General features: G+C 42.1%; 1 protein-coding gene across 3 annotated transcripts in view; it reads left to right on the forward strand.

Annotated features, from left to right (window-relative positions):
• ENAH (ENAH actin regulator) overlaps positions 1-9,033 on the forward strand; it is a 131,463-nt gene extending 122,430 nt beyond the window's left edge. For all 3 annotated transcript variants that reach the window (XM_040351376.1, XM_040351378.1, XM_040351377.1), the window contains 6 exons: positions 403-457; positions 854-902; positions 2,184-2,250; positions 2,449-2,527; positions 4,194-4,251; positions 6,001-9,033. In XM_040351376.1, the coding sequence (XP_040207310.1) occupies positions 403-457; positions 854-902; positions 2,184-2,250; positions 2,449-2,527; positions 4,194-4,251; positions 6,001-6,038 (346 nt within the window). In that variant the 3' untranslated portion in view covers positions 6,039-9,033. The remainder of the gene's footprint in view (positions 1-402; positions 458-853; positions 903-2,183; positions 2,251-2,448; positions 2,528-4,193; positions 4,252-6,000) is intronic.
• The last annotated feature ends 14,505 nt before the right edge of the window (positions 9,034-23,538 follow it).

Genomic DNA, 23,538 nt, shown 5'->3' on the forward strand with positions numbered 1-23,538 from the left:
GCAGGGCACCTATGGCATTTCAGCAGTTTAGCTGCACTTTGCCATAGACTTCTATTATATCCTGCAGGTGTGGAGCCCTGTCTGAAAGCGCACCAAACCTGCAGGATAAAACGGTGTATTTGGTATCACTCCGCTTGTGGCAGAAGCCTGTGCTATACAGGAATCATCAGCTACCTTGGGTAGCATCACAATGTACCCACTTTCCTGCAAACTGAAACATATTCGTGCACCACCACACCCAATGATGCAAAGCTTGCTTCTCTCTGTACTTTACTAAGGCATCTGCATTGGAAATGGGTGCTGCCCACTTCCTGACAGTGCAAATTTGACCATTTGCATATGACCTATACTGCAGAAATAATTCATCCTAATTAAGTGACTTTTCATCCATTCCTGGTACAGGAGACGGATTGCAGAGAAAGTACCGGCAGACTCTGACTCAAAAGAAGACAAAATGGTAAGAGTGAGCCTACAGTTACATAATTTTATGGTTGGCGCCAGTGGTGGAGAGAACTATTATCCAGTCACTGAAGTCCTTAAACAGTTGTGGAAATAATGGACTATAGGGGCTGTTTCATAGCTCAGCTGTGTTCTTCCCTTAAACAGATGTATAGCTCTCAAAATGTTCACCTTTTCAGTCTGTAAATGTCCAATAGAGCTTTAAAAGCATATAACATGGGTACTTGAAGGATAAATGTTATGTTCCTATGGGTTTATAGCTAATGAAAAGTTGCAGCCATGTTTAGGCCCCCTGAAATCATAGCAAAGCAATTAGTTATGCCCTAGCCAATTTTATACAGTATCTGTATGTATGCCTTTTGATTGCATTTTCTACTATCTTTGTATCTTGCAGGACGATGCTGAGCAAGTACCTACAAAAGCGCCCTCTGCTGGCACACCTGGTAAGAATGCTGTGCAACATATGACAACATGACACAGTAGGAAACGATTATCAAGCGATTTAAAGTGGTTCTGATCCCTAATTTTTTTTTTACCTTGATGCGCTCTATGCATAAAGGCTTCTGTGTAACAGAATTCCCCCGCTCCCTTTTATAATTACCAGGGCCCATTCCCGACCCAGCGCTGTGCATGAGAGCAGATTCTCCCCTGGCTCTGTCCCTCCTCTCTGGGCAGATTGATAGCTCCAGGAGCCATTGGCTCCCACTGCTGTCAGTCAGATTCTGTGATGGGGGGTGGTGCTAAGTCATCCTTTCTGTGGCTTCCTATGAAGAGGAGGAGCATCTGCAGGGGACCCAAGAAGAGGGGGATCGGTGCTGCTCTGTGCAAAAACATGTTTACGGTGTTTCCCCCGAAAATGAGCCCTAATTTAAAGTGGTTGTAAAATCGTAAAATGCTGCACTGTATGTATGCAGCTAATCCATCCCCACCCCACCCCCCTGCGCCCCCCCTGCGCCCCTCTTCTGTCAGCAGGGGGATCTCTGCGCGACCCCCACCCCCCCCCCCCCCTGCAGTGCTTGGAGCAGGTAAGCGAGCACAAGTGGGCCGTGGAAGCACAGAGCGGCGCTTGGCTGACCCCCCCCCCCCTCCCACTACTCTCCTCCTTCTGTAAGCGGGGGGATATGGTGCCCCCTCCTTCTGCAGTGCTTGGAGCAGGGAAGACCAATCAGTTGGGCCATGGAAGCGCAGAGCGTCGCTCATCTGATCCCCTGCTGCTCTTCTCTTCTGTCAGTGGAGGATCTCGGGGGGTGGGGGGGGCGGTGCTCGATGCGGGGGAAGACCGATCAGGCGGGTCATGAAAGGTATTCATCACAAATTAATTACAGAACCATGCACAGGTTACATTATAGTATTCTGTAATACAGTGCATTTTAGGATTTTGCAAGCGCTGGCCACTGGGGATTCCTGACAGGCAGGGGGGAGAGGTGTAGAGAGAGGACAGCACATGACAAGCCCCTAAAATGAGCCTTACTGGGTCTTTTGTTGCCAAAATTAATAGAAGACTTGGTTTATTTTCGGGGAAGCACTATTTTATAAAAAAAATAAAATAAGCTTTAAAATCACTTTAATTACACAATTGAACGCTGATCAAGTTGCCTTTCATTTTGTAAAGTCTGTGTGACAAGTTATTTTATTTTTTTCATCCCACAATGGATTACTGATACATTGTTGATCCAGAAAAAAATATTTAATTGCCTTTTTATTTCCTTCTATATTTCCCATAGAACCCACAAGAAAGCCTTGGGAAAGAACAAACACAATAAATGGTAGCAAATCTCCTATTATCTCCAGGTAAATTGTCTATTTTGTCTAAATTGCTTTATTGTTGCAAATTTGTGATTGGCTGGTAATGTCTTCTTGGCGATCGATCTTTATTGTGATTGTGCAACCAGGGCTTCTGCAGCTGGGAAGTAACCACAAGTCTGAGCTTAACAAACGGTGGCTGGAGAGTTGAGGGTGTCCCATAACAACTGTTTTCTTTTGTTTCAGACCAAAGTCTACACCAACGGGGCAGCCAAGTGCCAATGGGGTACAATCAGAATCATTGGACTATGACAGATTGAAACAGGTACTGCAATGGATGGTCCCCAAGCCAGGATTTGCCTGTTTATTGTTCTTCTTCTTTTTTTTTTTTTTTAAATCAAAGATGTTTATTGAGAAAAAAAAAATACAAAAAAATAAATGGAACAGAAAGAAAAAGACAGCGGGACAAATAGGAAAAATTTCACAGTTTCCATACAGGGCACACAATTAGTCATACAATGCTATCTTCATTGCAAGAGGGATATAACGTCAGTACTCACCTACTACCATACATAGAACACAATTCAGGCAATACTTTCACCGGGACTGCTCATTTCAGACGTCCGCCTCATAAGATACTCATAACTTAGGTGGGTCATATTCTCCGCCCTCCTGGTGTTTCAATCACTCACCCACCCTCTACCTCAACAGTCGATTTATCACCAGATCAACCGGGGACAGGCTGGTGGTGTCCAGCCAAGGTGCCCACAGTCTATCAAACCTCCTTATCCAACCCCTATGTTGATAGATATATTTTTCCAATCGTATGGTGTCGCCCATTTGGGCAATTCCCTCACCGTTGGTGTCTCAACAGCCTTCCAATGTCCAAGAATTGGCTTGCGTGCCTGAAACAGGGCCCTGGTTATGGCCGGTTTAGAATTATCTTCCATGGGAATGTCATCCTAGATCCCTAGTACACACGGTTTCGGGTCTGTGGGTATGGTAGTCTGAAACGCTCAGGTTAACTGTGGCTAAAACCCCTGTCCAGAATAAGTGAAGCTTGGGGCACCTCCATAACGGATGGATTAGGTCCCCATGATCACTCGCACATCTGGGGCAATTGGAATCCGGTCTCACCCCCATCTTAAACAACCTGAGGGTCGTATTATGTACTCTAAGAATAATGTAGAGTTGTGATAGCCGCTGGGCCACATTTAAGGAACAGAGTTGCACCACCCGGGGTGCCTCCTCCCATTGTTCATCATCGAATGCTCCTACATCGCTCTCCCACTTACTTGATGTTTATTGTTCTTTAATGTTTAAGGTCCCATTCACACTAGAAACTGCATGTGAATCGCACAGGAATTTCTGTGCAGTGATTTCAATTTGAATGGACTGAAATTGCAACTCACTGTACCAAAAGAAAAGCATGCACCACCTTTTGAAATGCACGGCAACCGCATTGTATGGTACTTCTGTACTGCGTCTGGGGCGTCGTTAACATTGCACTGACCCCTGCAGCAGATCGTAAGGCAGCACGATTGGAATGCGGTGCGGGAAGCCAGATGGGAACGCGGCTATCCAGCACTGCATTCTAGTGTGAACAGACCTACATTTTTGTTGTATATTCATATGTATGTAGCTCACTAGCAGGGAAGGTTCAGGAGGATATTCTATATTTAATTCAATAACAAAATAGGAGAGCAGCTAGTGTTTAACCACTAAACCTCCAAGGTTTTACCATCTCCATGACCAAGGAATTTGTTTGTTGTTCAGCACTGTGCTACTTGAAGTGGCAATTGACAGGTTTTTTTTGGGGGGAGGGGGGGGATTTGTTTGTTTTTTTTAGATTATACCCAGACATACATTTTAACCTTTTAGGTCCGATGTACCACAGGTGTGTATCCTAAAAAAAACTTCAGGAACCTGAAATTCTTTAAGCCATCTTACTGAATGTTGCCTACGTCTACTAACCTTTCTTTTACCCTCAGGATATTTTAGAAGAAATGAGGAAAGAATTAACAAAACTTAAAGAGGAACTTATTGATGGTAAGTATCGTTTACTTTGGCCATTTTATTTGTTCTTGGCAGTGTCAACACTGTTCATTCTGCAGTGCAGTTCATAATGCCCCATCTTTGGTGTCAGTGAGAGGAATTGTGCCCTGTTATTGGGTCCCATTGTTGGTGTCATTGGGAAGAATTGTTACAGAGAAAAGATATACCTGTGCTCATGGCTCAAAATTTCAAGTCCCGAGCTACTAGCCAGGCCTCAAGGCGTATTCGCCACCAGTTGCCTGCCCAACCCTACCATGTCCTGCCCACTAGACACACCCTCATAAATTATCTCCTGAAATGACACTTAAATGTTTTATGCAGAATTAAGTTATAAAAATAAATATTAACAACTTTAGCCGTGCCCAAAAATGCAGCCTGCCCATGTCTACCATTGCAGCCAAGTGTCCCCATATTGCAGCCAAGTGTCCCCATATTGCAGCCAAGTGTCCCCATATTGCAGCCAAGTGTCCCCATATTGCAGCCAAGTGTCCCCATATTGCAGCCAAGTGTCCCCATATTGCAGCCAAGTGTCCCCATATTGCAGCCAAGTGTCCCCATATTGCAGCCAAGTGTCCCCATATTGCAGCCAAGTGTCCCCATATTGCAGCCAAGTGTCCCCATATTGCAGCCAAGTGTCCCCATATTGCAGCCAAGTGTCCCCATATTGCAGCCAAGTGTCCCCATATTGCAGCCAAGTGTCCCCATATTGCAGCCAAGTGTCCCCATATTGCAGCCAAGTGTCCCCATATTGCAGCCAACCTGTGCTGGGTAAGAGAGGAGAGGATACGCCGCCTGGTTGTTCAAAGCGCAGGGAACATAACGGCTTTCAATTCAATAGCTGTGTTCCCCGCCGCGAGCAGTCATATACAGCCCCTCCCCCCTTGTCCGGGAAACTTTGATAGACAGATCACCCGTCCAATCCTGGGATGGGTGATCTGTCAAAGTGCCCGGACAAGGGGGAGGGGCTGTATATGATGGCACATGGCGGGGAACACAGCTATTGAATTGAAAGCCGTTATGTTCCCCGCGCTCTGAACAATCAGGCGGCGGCGACTCTCCTCTCCTTGCTTGCTCCCAGGCAGCCCACACTCGCCAGCCCTCAAAATTTACTCGCAAAATGCGAGCAGGCGAGTGTAAATTTTGAGGGCTGCCTGTGCTCAAATCCCAATAGCATGTACATGCGTGACATCTATCAGGTGCTAATGGGGTGTGACCACAACACTCCAAATTCTGGATGAACCCTCTGCGCAGTGCTATATACCTTTTCTAGCTAACTTTGCAATGAAAAACGGGGATATTTAGTTCACACGTATTGTAATACATGTTTAAGCTGGCCAACTGCATCAGGGTAATCCCTCTTATATTGCAGTATGTGTGACCTAAAAATCCCTGTTTTTCATTGCAAAGTTTGCTAGAAAGGGTATATAGCAGTGTCCAAGAGGGTTCATCCAGAATTTATTAGAATGAATTGTGCCCCTTCGTTGGTGTCCGTGAATGAAATGGTGCCCCCAGGGTGGGATAAAGTAACCAATGGGCTGCAGTTTGGAGACCACTGTCTTAAAGTATAGTATCTTATTGAAATGTTTGAGCACAGGGGGGGGGGGGAAGCTTTGCGTGGGCAAAATTTCTCTTTTTTTTTTTTTTTTTATCATGGTGAGCCTTCAAAAGTCAAATGCTATGAATGTATGTGGTTGCACTGCTTTTTTTATGTTCTGCTTTTTTAATTTTTAATTTTATTTTTAGCCATCAGGCAAGAGCTGGGCAAGTCAAACAGCGCATAGAGAACGCCAAGCGCCTGCTCAACTGATTAGAAAAGGACTTTTTTTTCTAAGCTGTTTTAAAGGAAGTCTGAACTCCTGCAACCGGGGAACAGCATATAAAGACCTTTCAGAGACTTCTTCACTTTGGATGTATACGAATTCTCTCCTGGATTTCTGCTTTATTTTTTTTTTCTTCCTTTCTCTACGCTTCGAAAGCGATGGGGATAATGGTCTTAAAGTTGCTAACCAATTATGCAGAAATTATTTTTCATGGGTTTTTTTTTGTGCCCTTCCTGTCCAACGAGCTTGCAGTGCATATCAAAAAAAACAACCATGTCAAAAAGAAAGCAATCATTGCACACATTTCAGATTTTTTAGACCAATACACAGGTGGAGAGATGACTGCTCTTAAGAAAGAGGGTTCTATAGTTGGGTGTACTGCAAGTGTTAAACTCAGGTTTGTCTTCCTATATTTGATATTTTCATTTAAAAAGGCAAAAACAGAGAGAGAACGTCCGGTTCCAGGAAAAGTGTAGTCACATGGGTGAATTTTAAATAAGAGTATTTAAACCCCAATTTTTTTTTCTTTAAATTGCTTTGGTACTTTGACAGGGTTGTCTCTCTTTTTTTTTTTTTTTTTTTTAAGATATGAATGTCTTCTTAGATTGTTACAATGCTTTACCAAATCCCCTCACCCCCAAAAAAGCAATTGTAAACAGAATCTGCATCAAGCCAGCACTATTTTTTTTTTTTTTCTTAATTTTTGCATGGGGAGAAAATTGCCAACTTGACATGGTCTAATGACTGTTTCATTATAGATGCTGTGCATGCCACATTAGTATAAACTTCCAGATAAGCCTTCAATTTTATCCAGTGCTTTTCTCAAATCTTGAAATTTGTTTGAGTCCCCTTCCTGTTAAGTTTGAAATTCTTAGGCATGTTAGGACGTCCTCTTCATCGTGACCAATCTAGGCATATCTCAAACCAGCTGTTTTTGTTGATCTTGCTTTGATGAGGAGTTTAATAAGGGAGTGACTTGAAGGTTGCCCTGCCAGGTTAGGAGTTATACAGGTTTAAAGTATCCTTTTCACAGGCCCATAGCTTATAAGAAGTTTGGTTTGACCTGCACTGTGAAACTCTTGTGCTGGAAAGGTTCACAGTCCTCCAGTTAATAAAAGGGTGACTTGTTTTGACATACAGAATTCAGGAGAGACCTTTTTAAGGTGTAAACTGCGCAGTGGAGTAGTTTTGGACTTTTTGCATCAGAATTGTGCCATATTGTCATGGAACCCCGCCGAGAAGGAACAGACTGCAACTCAAATAACACAACTTCATCAACCCCTCCTCCCACCAGGAAGTGCTGGTCACCAAAGTATCATGCGTTTTTAGGAAGCTTTGAACAACAATCATCCTCTTTGTTGGTCTGCTGTTCATTAGGTACAGAGACCTGGACTCTGCAGATGGATTAATAACATCCAAAACGTGCAAGCAGCCTTTTTATTCCCACTCTTGTGCATGGTAGGAAGTAAAGGCGTTATTGACTGACGCATCAAGCTTGTCAAGAACATCATCAAAGCGATCATCCTTTCCAGTCACCATTATTCTTCTGTTTACTGCAGTCATTTCAACGATTAGAGAGTTCAGCCATGTATGTGACACTAGAGCGTGTTCCCAATTTCCAAATTTCAAACTTAAAGCCACCTTATTATGCTATGTGATCATGAGCAGTCCAAAGTAAGACAGCTTGATAGGTCTCCCTTGTTATTGAATGGAAACCGGTTTATGCACTACGCGTTTTGTGCCTTGGTGAAAAAAAGCATATTTTTCAGTTGTTGAGTGATCCAGTGTCTTCGTTATGTCTTCACATCTTGTCTTGCATATTTACTCATATTTCTTTATTTTTCTTGTACCACACGTACATAATTTTTTTTTTTTTTTCTGAAATCTTGGATATACAAAGAAATAACCTTTTCAGTGGTTAAAATTTTCGTTTCCTTTTTTTATTCTTTTTATTTTGTACTCTCAATTTTGAAAACAATATTTTTGGGGAGTGAATTGACTTGTTGGGCATGTTGTCTTAACTTTAAAACAGTTTAAGACACTTTTTTTTTTTTACCCCCTCCAAAAGGAATTTTTTTTTTTTTTTTTTTTCCTTTTCTTTTCTCCCTTTTTTTATTTTTTTTATTTTGCAACACTGTGACCTAAGCTGTGATAAAATGATACCCAAGAGGTTAATCAAAATCAATCACAATGAAATTGAATGTATAAATCGTGAGTGCTGGTGCTGAAGTCTCTATTCACTCTCATCCTGGTTTTGACACTTTTCCACGCTCATCTTGTGTGTCTCATCTGAAGCTGAAGTTGGAACAATTGTAAGTGGAGCTGTCATGCCTGCGCAGTGGAGGAAGTTGACACTAAGCCAATCAGCTCACAAGGAACTTTTGACATTGTAACTGCCTGCGGCATGCAAAGCCTCACGCTGTTTTGACATTAGTAGCTCCTGGTGAATTAATAGGCTTGTCAATTCTGGTCCGTTGGCCCAAGAACAAAATGCCTCCTGCTGTGTTCAAGGTGACAGGTGCACTTTAATTGAATGTCACTTGTCCATGTAATCAATTTTCACACTTTTAGCTTTTTACCCATATCCTTCCAAGTCATCTCTGCTATTTTTTTTACCATTTGTTGTTTGTTTTAAATTTACTACATGCTAACTTTTTTTGTTTTGTTTGAGCGATTGAAATAAAATTGCAATATAAGTGTTGCCCACCATCGTTCTGTTGAAACCTTCTAATCTTTGGACTGCTATAAGAGTTTCCTGCCAGGATTATTGAATGTGATTTTAAAAATATGCTGAATTACCCTATAGAGAACTTAAAAAAATGGTACTTGCTGTTTTGGAGGTTTACATAATGCTATCATTATTTTTCTAATTTTGAAGAGGCATTTTACCAGAATTGAATACGCTCCAATAATGTAAGACTCTATGTAGTATGTATAAATGAAGACTGTACATAAACACATTTTGTGTGGGTTTATCTTGACTGTGGGGGAGTAGGGGTTAAGCAGGGTCTTGAAAAGTTCTTATAAAGGTACACTAAATGGACAAAGGTTTGACTGTTGGTGGTGGGACATTTAATTCCTAAACCTTGGGCACTAATATGATGTCAGTCCCCCATTTGCAGCTAGAATAGCCTTCACTGTTCTCAGAGGGCTTTCCACAATATTTTGGAGTGTCTGTCAGAATTTCTGCTCATTCAGGAAAAATTCATTTGTGTAGACCACTTGCGTTCCTCTATACCAGCAATCTCCAAACTTTATACGCAAAGGGATGATTTACGGTCCTTTTTAGACTTTAGGGTGGCAAGTGGAGATAGAAAATGCCTCAGGCTTGGTGGTCAATGGGAGTAAAGAAAATTGCATAGCACCTGTGGTCAGTAGGAGGATAATTGGTGTCCCATCATCGGTATTGGTAGGAGGAATCGTGCCCTATAGGTATCGGTGGAATGAATAATGCACTATTGTTGGGGGCAGTGGAATCAATAGTGCCCCATTGTTGGTGTCTATGAATTATGCCCCACTGTTTGGGGAGAGTGGAAGGAATGGTGCCTCATCAATGGTGTCAGCTGGAGAAACAGTGCCTTGCATCAGTGGAAGGAATAGTGCTCCAAGGGCCTGACAAAGGTAAGTGAAGGGCCACAGTTTGTAGACCACTGCTCTACACCAAACTCATCAGACCATGTCTTCATAGAGCTGGCTTTGTACATAAGGGCACAGTTGGGCTGTAACAAAAAGGGCCTACCTAAAACTGTTGCTACAAGGTTGGTAGTGCACAATTGTCTAAAATATATTTTCTGCTGTAGCATTAACAGTGTCCTTCACTGGAAACGCCTGAAAACAATAATTAGGAGCAGTGTTCATATAGTATACCAAACATAGGGGTTAGGGCATAGACGTTCTTCCCCTACAGGAGTTGCTGTGAACCATGCAGTATATCTAAAATTACCAGTTTATTGAAAAATGTATCAAAAATACCAAATACTAGAAAAATATAGAACCTCCACCTTCCAACATTAACCATTTCCTGCCCATAGACTGTCATATGACGTTCTGGACTTTGAGTGGGGATATGTGAATGATGCCTGCAGCTTCAGGCATCATCCAGATATTATATGATTCAGCTGGCGATTCTGTGCATCGTAAGAACAATCATAGCAGCAGTTTAGCCGCTTGCTCGTTCTTATAGGCAGTGAAAGGGGATGTCCCCCACCTGCTGTCCTCCGGTGCTTCTCCTGGCTTGCCCCTGCGATCGGCAAGCCAGATAACGAATTGGTTGCTGCCGGAAGTTGAGCATAGAGTTTTCCGGTAATCAGATGGTTCCCAGTCATCTCTATGACCCTCGGAGGCCCGGGCACAACTTTGAGGAGAGATGTGGGGTCTTATTGACCCCACATCTCTCCATAAAGAGGACCTATTACAAGGGATAATTACAGTCCTTGTATTAGGAATAAATGTGATCAAGTAAAACATTTTTTTAAGAGAAACTGTTAAAAAAAAAAATTCAACTGGCCCCGTGCTTCCGCACAGAAGCAAACGCATACATAAGTTGCGCCCACATATGTAAATGGCGTTCAAATCACACATCTGTGGTATCACTGTGTGCGTTGGAGTGAAAACAATAATTCTAGCCCAAGAACTGCTCTAACTCTAATGGGTAACCTGTAAAAAATGTTAAAGCTTCGCCTATGGAACTTTTTAAGTACCAAAGATTGGCGCCATTCCACTTGTGGTCGCAATTTTAAAGCGCAAAATGTTGGGTAGGTATTTACTTAGTAGTTAGCCCAATTTTTTTGCATAATGTGAAAAATGTTACGCTGTTTTTTTTTTTTTATTATTTAATTCATGAAACTACTTTTTTGTTTTCCAAACAAAGCATTTGAAAAATCGCTGCGCAAATACAGTGTGACATAAAAAGTTGCAACAACCGCCATTTTATTCCCTAGGGTCAAAAATTGTATATGTTTGAGGGGTTCGGAGTAATTTTCAAAAAAAAAAAGATGATTTTTACATGTAGGAGCGAAGTGCCAGAGTTGATAGGATAGGAAGTGGTTAATAATGACGACTTTTTTTATTTCTTTTTTTTAAACAGTGTCCAGACTAAGCTATATGCACACAGCCATAAACAGGCATTAATAAATTAATACAGTCATAAACAGTCATTAATATGACACCATCTAGCCCCACAGATTTCAATGTTCCAGCCCAACTGTACCTTACGGGAGTGCCAATAAATAGGAAAAGCGTAAAAAAAAATATTACTAACAGGTCGATTCTATTTCCACAACTTTGGGGATGCAGGGATAATTCGGTAACACCAGCTCTGTGGGCAAAGATGTAACTTAGTATGCAAGCTTAACTAATTCTATGTTTTCCCTGGGATATATATATCTTTTCATTAACCCGAAAGCGCTTTACTGCAGTCATCAGTTGACATAATGTCCAGATTAGCAGAAAGTAAGCAGTATAGGTGTATAAAACAATGTCTCTTATGCTTTCAATAGATTTTTATTTTTCTAATAAAGGAAACAAGTACAGTATGACCAAAGATTGGGTCTACATCATAACATTCAACTAACAAGGCATAATGTCAGCAACAAGGGCTCAATTGATTTCATATTGCCCAATTGTGGGCTGATTAAAGGAAGCAAAGAAGCTTGCTAAGAGGGGAAAGGGAGGAAAAGAAGTGAATATACTGGTCTCTTGCTCGGGGAGTCTTACCTGTCCCGGGCACCCCTAATGGGATCATTCTGTGCCCCGGCCAGGCCCCCCCCCCCCAATCCGCCCCTTCAACAAAAGTATTTGTAAGAAAACTAGTGGGTTCGATTTTGACTTCAGTGCACCTCTAGCTCGTACCCACAAAATAAATTGGGCCTATAGTGATGCCAAATTGTCTTTATGAAAAACCGAATATAGAACATTACCCTCTAGTCATACACCTATCTAAAAAGAATAAAAGGTAGGAAAGAGAGAGGTAGGTGGGTGAAAGAAAAAAGAAAGGAAAAGGAGCATGTGCCTAACTATAACTGGAGGATGCAGATTGATGTATTAGGTGGGCTCCTGCGCTGTATGGGATAAAAGTGAAAGGGAGTGGGCCAGAGAAAAGTGGGGTGAGTGGGCGTGAATACTGCAGCAAACACCAAGGGTGTTGTCCTCTCAAGACAAATAAATTGATACTGTGTAGATGTGGAAGTGTCTGCGCTGTAGAAAAGCTGGACTACAGGGGGGGGGCAAAAAAGTAAAAAAGGGGGTGAGGTAACAAAAAATCGGTGAACAGTGGGCCGTGAAATAGTAAGTATATTGACACGGTGGGGGTAACCCACAATAAAACGTGAAATAGGTGTGGTCTAGCCTAGATAGTGTATCTGAAACACATATAAGGAATCTTCAAATTCTCAATGATAGGTGAACAGTTCGAACAAAAAACTCCCCAAGCGATTAGTAGAAGTAAACAAATATCCGATTTGGTAAAACTTGAAAAAGAGTGAAGTGTTATGGACAGTATTAGAGTGCAGTCCAACAAATAGACAGGTACAGTGACTGATAAATAGATAAGTGAAAAAAAAAATATATCAAACTCAGGTGAGTGGAGGTGCGTGCTTGGGTAGGTCCACACAACGTGTACCCTTCACCAATAGTGAATCAGAAGGCTTACCTCTCTGCTCACATACAAACCCTGAGACAATCACTGTACCAGCAGGCTGTTAACTGGATATCTGCTTGTCTCGATCGTGGTACATATATATAAAGACAATGGTGTAAAGGTTGTAGCTTTATCTTCTTACAGGCAATAAGGAGACATAGTGCCCAAAAATAAGCAGTGGCTGATTGTCCACTTACACTACTTACAGGAGTGTATGAGGAGCGTGTGCCTATCTCCACGAGCGCCGAGCTCGTATCACAATCTTCTTCCAGCTGTCAGTTTCTCTTTAACAACATATGAGCCGTCCGCTCAGAATGAGGTATATGAGCGAGGATGGAAGAAGAGAGGGGGAGCACATCGCATAAACCATGCAGCAAATAAATTTATTAAAACAAATAGATAAGTAAAAGACTCACATGGGGCAGTCTCAGGGCGGTCCCGTAGCAACGAACGCCGCGCTCGTCCACCGTCCGTCAGATGCTGCTCCTACTGTGTACTCTGTGTTCCCGACGCGTATTCGTCACACCACGTGACTTCATCCCCTGATGAAGTCACGTGGTGTGACGAATACGCGTCGGGAACACAGAGTACACAGTAGGAGCAGCATCTGACGGACGGTGGACGAGCGCGGCGTTCGTTGCTACGGGACCGCCCTGAGACTGCCCCATGTGAGTCTTTTACTTATCTATTTGTTTTAATAAATTTATTTGCTGCATGGTTTATGCGATGTGCTCCCCCTCTCTTCTTCCATCCTCGCTCATATACCTCATTCTGAGCGGACGGCTCATATGTTGTTAAAGAGAAACTGACAGCTGGAAGAAGATTGTGATACGAGCTCGGCGCTCGTGGAGATAGGCACACGCTCCTCATACACTCCTGTAAGTAGTGTAAGTGGACAATCAGCCACTGCTTATTTTTGGGCACTATGTCTCCTTATTGCCTGTAAGAAGATAAAGCTACAACCTTTACACCATTGTCTTTATATATATGTACCACGATCGAGACAAGCAGATATCCAGTTAACAGCCTGCTGGTACAGTGATTGTCTCAGGGTTTGTATGTGAGCAGAGAGGTAAGCCTTCTGATTCACTATTGGTGAAGGGTACACGTTGTGTGGACCTACCCAAGCACGCACCTCCACTCACCTGAGTTTGATATATATTTTTTTTTCACTTATCTATTTATCAGTCACTGTACCTGTCTATTTGTTGGACTGCACTCTAATACTGTCCATAACACTTCACTCTTTTTCAAGTTTTACCAAATCGGATATTTGTTTACTTCTACTAATCGCTTGGGGAGTTTTTTGTTCGAACTGTTCACCTATCATTGAGAATTTGAAGATTCCTTATATGTGTTTCAGATACACTATCTAGGCTAGACCACACCTATTTCACGTTTTATTGTGGGTTACCCCCACCGTGTCAATATACTTACTATTTCACGGCCCACTGTTCACCGATTTTTTGTTACCTCACCCCCTTTTTTACTTTTTTTACTTTTTTGCCCCCCCCCCTGTAGTCCAGCTTTTCTACAGCGCAGACACTTCCACATCTACACTGGAGGATGCAGATTGCACAGGGTGTACCCCCGTTACCAAAGATATACCACAGTGGGACGCCCATGGTTCCCACACGGCTTCAAATTTTTGTTTTGTATGGGATAGGATGCTGGCCAGCGTCTCCTGTCTTATGGTATGTCTTGCGAACCCACAGCTATGGTATCTAATGCCCAGGTGGGCAAAGCTTTGTGAACAAATTGCTATTTATTGCCACTCTGCTAAGGTGTAGCTGGACTGGAATATTGAAAGCTCTGCTGGGCTGAAAGGTGTCATCCTAATGATGGGTTATGGCTGGTATATGTGACTTGGTCCCGATGTTATGACAATATTGTCATTTTTAATGTTGGAAGGGGGAGGTTATATATTTTTCTAGTGTTTGGTCATTTTAGATATTACAGTAGCTTTCAGTAATTCCTGTAGAGGAAGGATTTCTATGACTTAACCCTTATGTTTGGTATAATATTGAGGTTTTGTGTTTGACAACACCCAGTTATTTTTTTAAGGGTAAGTCTGTGACTCATGTGATCAGAATCCTATTTAGACAAAGGTGAACTGTGTGGGTTTAGGGGTAAATGCTTTGAGCCCTTCTATCATGTAGTTAAAGTTCCCTAGTTTTAATTAGTTGTTTGGCAGTGTTCATATACGTGTGGTCTTCTAATCTGATCAGTCATAATGTTTGAATATAAAATTATAGCAATTTCTCAGTGCTGAACTTTATTAACCAGCAAGGAGGATCTGTTTTTAATTGCAATAAAAATCGTCTTAAAGTGCATATATTTACAAATGTGGGCATTGAATGTTGCATCAAGGCACTTCTCTGATGATTGACGTACCTGATGTGATGTGCTAATCTGTGTTATCTTGTGTCTTGGGATGCCCATCAGTAAATTAACTAAATGCAGCCTTGCCTTGAGGTAACCCTCTAATTCCCTGGGATAGGATATCGGGAGACCTCGAGACTCTCACAGGGCACCTGAAAACTCCTCATGTATGCTCTTTAATGCAGGAAAAAGGTAAGCCGGAAAAACTCAATTCACTGTACTTAAAATCTATGAAGATAATCAGACCTTACAAACCACAAATGAAATCAATCGTACCCCTTGAAATTTTCCACATTTTGTTATATTACAACCAAAAACGTAATTGTATTTTATGCGATACACCAAGTCAAAGGGGCACATAATTGTGAAGTGGAAGGAAATGTTTTAAATGGTTTTCAAATAAATATCTGAAGTGTGGCGTGCATTTGTATTCAGCGCCCTTTACTCTGATACTCCTAACTAAAATCCAGTGGAATCAATTGCCTTCAGAAATCACCCAATTGGTAATTGAAGTCCACCTATGTGTAATATAATTTTAGTATAAATATGGCTGTTCTGTGAAGCCCTCAGAGGTTTATTAGAGAACCTAAGTGAACAAACTGCATCATTAAGGCCAAGGAACACACCATACAGGTCGGGGATAAAGATGTGGACAAGTGTAAAGCAGGGTTAAGTTATAAAAAAAAAAAAAAAAAAAATCCCAAGCTTTGCACATCTCACAAAGCACTGTTCAATCCATCATCCGAAAATGGAAAGAGTATGGCACAACAGCAAACTCTCCAAGACATGGCTGCCCACCTAAACTGACAGGCCAGGCAAGGCGAGTATTAATCGGAGAAAGCAGCCAAGAGGAGCTGCAGAAATCCACAGCCTAGGTCAGAGAATCTGCCCACAGGTCAAATGTTAGTTGTGCACTCCACAAATCTGACCTTTATGGAAGAGTGGCAAGAAGAAAGGCATAGGAATTCCCAATTGCAGTTTACGAGAAGCATGGAGGGGGACACAGTAAACATGGAAGAAAATGCTTTGGTCAAATGAGACCAAAATTTAACATTTTGGCCTAAAAGCAAACTGCCATGTGTCGTGGAGAGATGGCAATGCACATCTCCCTGAACACACCATCCCCACTGTGAAACATGGTGGTAGCAGCATCATGTTGTGGAGATGCTTTTCTTCAGCAGGGACAGGGAAGCTGGTAAGAGTTGATGGGAAGATGGATGAAGCCCAACACAGGGCAATCTTAGAAGAAAACCTTTTAGTCTGCAAAAGACTTTAGACTGGGGTGGAGGTTCACCTTCTAGCATGACAATGACCTTAAACATGCAGCCAGAGCTACAATGGAATAATTTAGATCAAAGCATATTCATGTGTTTATAATGGTCCAGTCAACGTCCAGACCTAAATCCAATATAGGCTACATTTCCACTAGTGTGACTTGTCATGCAACTTTGCAGTCCCAAGTTGCATGACAAGTCATACCCCATGATTTCCAATGAGTACCGTTCATATCTGTGTGTCCCTGCACTAGTTTGGTCCCACTTAGATGAGACTTGAGGTCCATAGACTTCAAGAATACACAGGCATTGCTTCACATCTGATTTAAATTGCATGACTTTCAGGTCACAATAGTGGAATCTTAGGCTTAGAATCTGGCAAGACTTGAACATTGCCATTCAGAGACTCTCGCCATCCAATCTGACAGAGCTTGAGCTATTTTGCAAGGAAGAGTGGGCAAAAATGTCACTCTCTAGATGTGCAAATCTGGTAGAGACATATCTAAAAAAGACTTGCAGTGAAGGAGGTTCTACAAATTAATTTGCGGGTGAATACAAATGCATGCCACACTTTTCAGGTATTTATTTGTATAAAAAAAAAAAAACGAATTAACAATTTTCCTTCTACTTCACAATTTATGTGCCACTTTGTGTTGGTCTATCGCATAAAATCTCAATAAAATACCTTTAAGTTTTTTGTTGTAACATGACAAAATCTGGAAAATTTTAAGGGGTATGAATACTTTTTCACTGTAGGAGGGTCTGTCTTTAGGTTTATAATAAATATTAAACCCCTTTTCACAACACAATTACCTAGTCCGTATGCAGTAGGACACCACCATGTCTGTGACCTACATAAACCACTGAGGGTACTATAAGTTGAGCAGTTATGAAGGCAGCAAACCCTGATTCCAACTCTGACTACACATTGGGAGTTGGAAATTGGTATGTAGACTGCCCAAGTCTCTCACAGCTGGAGTTGGGAGTGGTTTTTCAATTCATACCGCTACTACATAATGTGAGTGGGTTGCTCTTTTGGAAGCTCGCATTAGAGATCTGGAGGAGCAAATTTCAACACTAGGCAGAACTGGCAACCTTGAAGAGGGTCCTAGGTTTAATGAGGAGGGTGGAGAAGTAAGTCAGGATTATCAGGTAGGAAGATGGGTTAATGCAGTTGGAGGGAGTGGCAGGGGATTACAGAAACGGAAGGCCAACCCTGGTTTTGAGCACCCTAACAGATTTGCCAAGTTGGGGGAAGATATGGGGTGGGAAGCTCAGAGGTGGCAGCCCTAGATGTCATTGCTACCCTAAACAGCCCATCTAGTAGGGGTGGTAAGGGTAGTGCAGGTAGGCTTAGAAAGGTGGTAATGGGGGATACTATAATCAGAAGGATTGCTAGAATAATTTGTCACCAAGATTGCATCAATCAAATGTTTTTCTGGCTCCCCGGTGCCAAAGTTTGGCATGTGGTGGACTGGGTTGATAAATTACCTGGGGGGGCTGGGCATGATCCATCTGTCTTGGTCCCCATTGGAATCAATGACATAATATATGGAAGATGGCTGCAAGTTGGGAAGGACCTCCAAGGTGATGTTCTCTGTAATCTTCCCTGTGTCGTGCGCAACACAGGAAAGGCATGGGGAGATTAGAAAGCTGAATGCATAGCTAAAGACAGGGTGAAATTAAGGAATCGCGCTATTTAAAAATTGTGATATAAACAAAACACCAGTGAGTGCCAGTTAAATACAGAGTATAAGTGACTGTTATAATAACATGAGTATCTTCACAGTAATATAATAGAATTGGTCGAAGGGAAATAAGCAAGCCGAGAGGTTTGAAAAAGTCCAAAGGTGTAGTGATGAAAGGAATCTCAGGTGTCAGTGATTTCATCAATACTGTGACCAGGACAAACAGGAGACCTCCACCACGGGTAATACTGACTCTTACCGCCACTCAGTAAAACAACAGCAAAAGGAAATCACATCCGCAGCAGCCCAAATGATTGATCCTCCAATAACGATGTCTTAACATAGGGCCTCCCCATTCAGTGGCAGCCAGCATTCAGCTCCAAATACATATAAGGAAACACCAGGGAGAGTACATAGCGTAATACTGCGTAGGTTTTATTTGAAAAGAAAGCAGCCAAATGCTTACTTACATTCAATACTTTAAAAACGGGCATCAAGCGGACATAAAAACAATAAACCACAGCCGGCCGGCCTGTGTATGGGCGTGCGTCCGGAGTATCCGGATCCTAACACGTGTAAACGCGGTAACGTCAAGGCGTCTCCTCCCGACGTTTCGTCACGATAGGGACTTGTTCATGGGATAAGGAGACGCCATGACTCACCGCATAATAAGCAAAACAAAGGGGTGGAGCCAGCCCGGGGGCAGATCCAATGAAGGCCGCACAGACTCCATCTTAACTCCTGGAAGCCCGCAGTATATATCAATGTAAACTGCAGGCTTAATTAAGGGAAAAGAAAAAGCAAGCAGAAAAGCCTGCTGGGCTCTCTAAAGAACCAACAGTAATCTATGGGCAGTCTAAAGAAATATGTGCATTAATTGTAAATACACAACCACGTTACAATGCTACTAGATGAAATGAGCGCATTGGTCCCTGACTCAATATAACGTAACTATATGAAATCGTGTGGAAAATGTAGCTAAAGACAGCACTGGACTGACTTTTCATTGTGATACAAACTTTATGCTAAAGATTGCACCTAAATGGAAGAGGGTCTGCTGTGCTGGGGGAGTATTTAAACTAGGATAGAGGGGAGGGGGAATTGGATTATATTGGGGCAGACGGGAGTCGGCTCCTATTGGTGGGTGGAATGGGGAAAGATGGAGGGGAGGGCTATGGCAGGTGATATGAAAGTTCCTATTTGACAAAAAACATTTGAAATGGTACTATTTGTAAGAAAATAAATATGCAACATAAGTGTGCATTTGACAATGAATTCGTGTTTGTTCACCAATGACAGAAGATGGTCAAGCAAAATAGGTTTGTTGGAAGCTCTGGTGCACGAGGAGCAATATTATTTAATTGGTATTGCTGAATCTTAGCTTTTTTCTTCACATGACTGGGCTCTCATTTGGAAAGACCGGGTAAAACAAAGTGATGTTAGTGTCTGTCTATGTGAGAAGTGATCGCAAAGCAAGTGTGAAAGAGGACCTAGTTGATGGAGACTGCGATGAGGCTGAAGGATTATGGGTGGAACTGTACATGGATGTGCGTACTACAAAGGTTATTGTTATAGACCTCTCAGTGTTAATAAGGATGTGAAGACTCTGCTCCTTGCACAGACAGAAAGGGCTGGGACAGTGATGATAATGGGGGATTTTAACTACCCAGAAATTGACTGGAGTAATGGCACTACTGGAACGGTTAAATTACAAAAATGTATAAACCTGTTACAAGACAATTTTATGGTCCAGTTTATTGAGGACCCGACTTGGAATGACTCTCTGCTGGACCTGGTAATCTCAAACCATGCATAGCTTATTTTCAATATTCATATTAAATAACATTTGTGGGGGGTGGCTACCGCGCTGTTGGATGGACATCTCAACAAGTAGCTCCTCCACTACACCGGGTATAAGCTGTGATTAGAGGCGATCCACAAAGCTGCAAACACCGCTGATGGCTTCCTTAAACTCCCCTGCACCTGCGGAGATGATCAGGAGAAACAAAACTTCTTCTAATTCAAAGAAGCTGCCACATTTCTTCCTCACCTCGGACTGGCTGCATGCACAAGATGGTGACAGATCTCCCGCCTCCAACAGCGGCTCCTCACTCTCTGCACAGAGCCCTTCACAACCATTATCTCCAGCAGTGTCAACTCCTATGACAAAGCCCTGCAAAGAGTAAGCCACGTTTGTCGGCTGGTGCATCCCCCATAGAGGTGAGCCATAACTAACTCCACAAACACCACAAGGGAATAGCTGACACCTTCAGCTCCTTCCCTGCCACAAACCAGCCTGTCCCCGAGACAACCCAAAAAGACATGCTGGTGTCCCTAAGAGCCTCCCTGCATGCTGACTTAATGGAGTGTGTAACAAACTTTAATCTCACTGCGTAACCCCACATGGACCTACCTCCCAAACCTAAAAGACTTAATTTGGCTCTACAACCGATATTCCATAAGGATAAGATATGACACATAGAGGTGCCAACATGCTGAAGAACGGGACTACACTGTCCATTCTCTATCTCATAACTCCTTTCTAGAATTGATATAATGCTAGTTGACAGAATTGTGTTGCAAACTGTGTCCTCCTCCACTATACACAATATAACCTGGTCAGACCATGCTTCTGTTACAGTACCTGTGGTGGAGGAGCACACACCCAATCCCGCTTATATCTGGAGAGTCAATTCCCAGCTATTCAATTAATCTCAAAATGTCCATCTCATTTATCAACATCTTCAAGAATACTGCCAGATGAATTCTCACTCAGTTTTGGACTCTTATACTGTATGGTGCGCCCATAAGGCTTATAAGAGGTATATTTATACAAATGTGTTCAGAAGGGAAAAAAGCTGGGGTCATCACAGCTGTGGCCACCAAAGAGAGAGATGGAGTGATGCCTCGTACACCGAAAAGAAAAGTGAGATTTGAGCTTTTTGTCGCAAATTCTGACCGTGTGTATGCTCCATCGCACTTTTTCTGTGAGGATTCTGGCCAAGAAAATATTGAGAGCAGGATCTCAATTTTCATGACAGGAAAAATTCCTCTATGCAATTACGAGGCGAAAAAAAAATGTGCATGCTCGGAATCAAGCAGAAGAGCCGAACTGCCTATTGAACTTTATTGATCTCGGCGTGTTGTACGTCACCGCGTTCTTGACATTCGGAATTTCGTGTATGCAAGACAAGTTTCAGCCGTTTTCCTGCTGGAAAAAAAAACGCAGTTTCTTGTCGGAAATCGCAATTGTGTGTATGAGACATAAGCGTTTCTCTAAATTGTTTATAATCATTGGACAGAACATCAGGGCCAGGGGATTTCCCTATTGGGATCTAATGGCCTTACCAATTTCTTGCAGGGTTTTAGGTGCGTTGAGTGTTTATAATTGAGTGTCGGTAAGAGCAGGTAGTTGGTAGGTAGCCACAAATCACTGGGTTTAAATTCCAGCAGAGGTCCCATACTATAAACCTATTCGCTGACCGATATTATATTCTTAACCAATCCAGAATCTTCCCTTGCAGCGACTCACGATATTCCTACATTTAGTAAAATTTCCTATTACAAAGTAAATTTTTTCCAAATCTTTACTACTAGATCTTGGGTTAGACCCTGCTATATACTCTAAACTCCAAGCCTCCTACCCTTACACCTGGAGCACTGAATGTGTACCCTATCTAGGTTTTCGGTTGGTATCCGATGTGACACAGCTAGCTGATGTTAATTACCTTCCTCTTATTGACAAGTTAACAAAGGCTGCCCAACGTATGTCCAAATGTGAACTGTCTTGGTCAGGCCACCTTGCATCCTTTAAAATTTTACCCCCCCAAATATTATATATTTTCAGAACTCTCCCCATACGTGTTAAAAAGACACACATGCAGGCACTCATCACGAGGCATAGAGCTTCTTCCCCCTGACTGCAGAGGAATCGTTACCCATATTATGCTGGCCGCAAAGATGCTTATCACCAGAAGATGTAAACCCAACCAAGCACCAAACATTTCTGAGGTGATTGTCCATAGTGAAGCACAACTATAAGTTTGAGAGCCTACTAACACATAAACAGGGGAACAAACGCCTCTTTGACCATAACTGGAATCTATGGGTTAAAAATCACTAATTTATGTTGGCAAATACTTTCCTTATCACTAGCCACTAACATAAGGTCCTGTTCATCGAGCCTGGCCAGACCACGTTTGGGATATCAACAATCCACCCTACTGTTTTATCACGTTATTGTTTACTGTTTGACCTAATGTTTGCTTTTTAACTAGTTTTCTATTTTGATTGATCTTTGATATTAATGGGGGCATATACTGTGTCTACTTTACTTTACCTTTTATGTCTATTTTGTCCACTTCATTCTGCTTGCCCAACTTCCTATAGTCTGATAGCTATATGTACAGAATGACTCTGAAAATGTACCTCTGCATGCTATGTACTGTATATCAGGTAGCATATATCTGAGCACATCATAATCCAGTTAAACATTCTAGACGACTTATGTTCAGTTTACCCATTTGGGTATCATATGTCTAACAACTTGTTTTATTGTATGACACTTTATGCTTTTTTAATCAAACCTAATGAAACTAAAATAACATCTGGGTAGCAGTGACTATAACATGATTCAATTTTAATGTTCGCTGTAAGCAACAAATACGGGAAATATTTTTTGGCTTTAATAGTTCTAAACCACAGGGGAAAAAAGCACCTCACAAAGAGCAATATTACATTTGACCACTAGATGGCACTTTCCCCCTCCATACTGAGAAGAATGTGCCAAACCTAGGCAAAAGAACATTTTTCAGATCTATAATTTTATTACATTACAAAAGCAAAAAATAAAATTCTTGTTATGACAAAGGACATTCACAATCATTTTTAAAATGTTCAGTAAATATAATATCTCCAGTGCATTAAATATATGTGGAAGTATAGATATATTTTATCAATATACACTTCACATGCAATCTCAAAGGATTCCCAAAGTATTATGGGTTATCTAAATAGAGCTTTGCGGCTCTCATTGCTTGCTCTAATTGAAATCTTGGCCATCTGATTTAGCTATGATGACTATATTCTGTAAACAATAGGGTTTTTAGCCTTCCTTTTAACCACTTCAATACTGCACATAGTCATATGTAACGTCCACAAAGGGGATCTCCCATCCCGGGAGGACGTCATATGACGTCCTGGACTTTGTGCGATGATATCTGAATGATGCCTGCCGCTAGAGGCATCATTCAGATATTGTGTTCCATCGGCGATCCTGCGCACCATAAGAATGACCATAGCGGCGGTTCCGCCGCTTAATCGTTCTTATAGGCGGTGGTAGGGGACATCCCCCCCCCTCCCATCGCCATCCGGTGCTTCTCCGGGCTCTCCCGTGCCATCGGGGGCCCGTAGAAAGGATCGCCCTACGCCGGATAGGAAGCATAGAGATAACTGGTGACCACATGGTCACCAGTCATCTC

Source organism: Rana temporaria, chromosome 4, assembly GCF_905171775.1.
Source record: "Rana temporaria chromosome 4, aRanTem1.1, whole genome shotgun sequence".
NCBI classification, from domain to species: Eukaryota; Metazoa; Chordata; class Amphibia; order Anura; family Ranidae; genus Rana; species Rana temporaria.